The 2,890-nt window shown below is 31.9% G+C and overlaps 1 protein-coding gene across 1 annotated transcript; it reads left to right on the top strand.

Moving 5' to 3' along the window:
* Positions 1-226: 226 nt before the first annotated feature.
* Positions 227-2,440, top strand: LOC119578956 (glycerol-3-phosphate phosphatase-like; the record flags this gene model as incomplete). The annotated part of the gene is given in 2 exon segments (XM_037926637.1): positions 227-368; positions 1,232-2,440. Coding segments are annotated over 2 exon segments (318 nt in total). The 3' UTR covers positions 1,419-2,440.
* Between the last annotated feature and the right edge of the window lie 450 nt (positions 2,441-2,890).

Raw genomic sequence — 2,890 nt, 5'->3', positions numbered from 1 at the left:
CAATAATACCATTTAGTGCCACTTTTGTTCCTTTGATTATTTGTATGCACAAATAAATTGTGATTATTCTATAAGTCTTGCTTTTATTTTTTTAAAGTGTTCTCAGGTCTTCAGCTCATTTACTTCATTCATATGACTGTAAAAAACTTAGCACAATCAGGATTTCTTTTGTGACTAAGGATTAAAGAAAATCTTACCTTTTTTTTTAATGTATAATCCACAACAGGTGCTGGATGTATGGTGAGTTGTGTTGAGACAGTTGTAGCCCGCCCACCTTTAGTCATAGGCAAGCCATCAAAGAACATGTTTACAATTTTAAGTGAGAAGCACCAGCTTCAGGCATCTCGCACTCTCATGATTGGAGATCGGTAGGTTGTCTGGTATAATGCCTCAATTTTAAACTATATGTATATCATATCTCAGATGTATTAGTAGTAACCCTGTAGATATGAATAGTACAAGGTCATTTATTACCTTATAAAATAGGGTTTCAAGAATGAATGTATAATGAACATTGAGTTAAATGTTGTCAGTGTGATATAGTTTATGTAGCTATGGGGATTATATGGACTTGCTATAAGTAAGAATATGAGAATGTGAATATAAGTTTATAGTCACATTTTTACAAAAATACATGTGTTTAGATCAGAGACATTTGTGTAGCAATTTCATAACATAATTGAACAAAATGCTTCACCATAGTTAATGTGAAGGCTAAATAGTCTCATATCATTATTATGAGCTCTTCTTGGTGACACTGCTAATCAAGCATTTAAATTGTGTTAAATTGCCTGAAGATGAATATATTCTTTAGTGTGGTATTGAAGTTGGTTTAGCAACATTTCCTTAAGCATTTTTCTTACACACCAGGCTATTACAGATTTTAATTTTCCGACAAACAACATTTTTATTGGATATATTTACATTTCAAAGATGCAATGTTTTTTTCATGTAGCTAATTTACCATTAAAGAACAAAGAAGTAACATTCATGCCATTTCTTATTTATATAGTCTGAATTTTTTGGTGGTGATTTCTCCAATAATGATTTTGGTATTTAATCAAGATTTTCTCTTTTTTTTGCATTTTTACAAAGTGAACTTATAGAGGTCAGCTTTTAAAAAAATATCCTGTTATTTATGTTATATTGACAATAATGTTTATATTTTTTTTTTTTTTTTTTTTTTATTGATGTAATAATAAATGTAATACATTTCACTCTAACATTTCAGGTCTAACACAGATATTCTTTTTGGCAAGAATAGCAACTTGCAGACAATGCTGGTACTAACAGGTGTGACAACAATGGAGGACTTGGAAGAATATGCAAGCAACATGGATGAAGAAAAACACAAGCTATTGCCTGATTTTTATTTGCCTAGACTCGATGATCTTATCAGCTTGTTAAAAGATTTTTGAGATCAGTTGAATCAACCTTATGGGTGTAAAACAGTTGAATCAAGCTTATGGGTGTAAAACTGGAAAGTTCATTTTTTTCAAAATGGAATAAAGGGGAGGGGAAAAATGAAAATGTTTTTTGATTATTTTATAATACAAATTGTGTACTTATTATTGCTTTTTAGGATTTATATGCTTGGTTTTCAAAAACCCTAAAGGAAGATGTAAAGGTCAAAATATGTTCATATGTTAGACCAAAGCTGGACTGAGCTTAGTGGTCCGATGGAGAGTTCTTAGGAGGAACATTAACACAAGTCAGTGTTTATAAAAGACATGCACGCAGGCATGTATGGACACAATGCACAACACTGGACCCTGTACCCACCTGTAAGGGTTTAATATTGATTCATAACAACCAGTGTAAAATAAGGTACTGAGGGTGCCATGACTCTGTTTATGTAAAATAAGGGTAAGAATTGTTGCAATAGTTCACAACCAGTCAAAAAGAAAAAAAAATCTTTTGTTTTTCTTGTAAAAATCAAGATGTTGTGCTATGAATGGCCATGATACATTTTGCTATTCCTTCCAGGCTTTCTTTAGGTTACTCAACTTCAAACTTTCTTTGTATTAATATGGTTATTATATTCCTTCTCAGAATGAACATTTCATTTCTCTCCTTTCTAATTTTGAATTATTTTATGAATCTGTTAATGATTTTGACTCTCAATACTGTACACACTCAAGTCTTCCCAATCAAAGTTTAATTGGTTATGGGATCAGTTTTCTTCCTGAACTTAATATCAGTTATGGAACATTACTATTTTATCCTTAACATTTTTTTACAAAAGCAAGGGAATTAGAAGTTTGTTGTATTATTCTGCAAAGATTTGTAAAAATGCATTTGTCTCTATATACTGTATATGGTTGTGTTTGGTCCTCTTTGGACATGTACCTGGGTTGTATTATTGAACTGATTTGCTAATTCATGCAATTTAATCAACTCATTCATTGTTTAACATGCATATAAATATAGCAGTTATAAATGTGTCTTGTTATTACAAAATCCTAAGCAAACAAATGTGGCCAACACAAGGAAGATTTATTATCAACACAGACATTAATTTACAGACCAAATAAACATGGGTGTTCAATATTTGGGAGTGCATTCTCAAGAGGGTCGCCCTTGGGATAAGGAAACAAAATGCAGCTGGTCAAGTGGCTGTGTTACAAGTGGTGTGCAAAGTGCATGAACCCTGCTTACATTGCCTGATAGTTTCTGGTGAGTTCTGTGAAAGGACAATAAAAACAAGATTTACATGTATGGAGAAATTACTTAAACATCCGACCATAATTTAAAGCCCCATTACACGTAATTTTTTCTGTTATTTTAGTGTTTACATGAATTTGAGGTTTCAGCATATATAAGAGGCTCTTTTAAGTAGAGAAAACCTGTGTGGGACTGGATGAACAGTGGCAATTTGTGACAGCTTAAC

This window comes from Penaeus monodon, chromosome 11 (assembly GCF_015228065.2).
Source record: "Penaeus monodon isolate SGIC_2016 chromosome 11, NSTDA_Pmon_1, whole genome shotgun sequence".
NCBI lineage: Eukaryota > Metazoa > Arthropoda > Malacostraca > Decapoda > Penaeidae > Penaeus > Penaeus monodon.
This window is presented reverse-complemented; position numbering and strand designations above follow the sequence as displayed.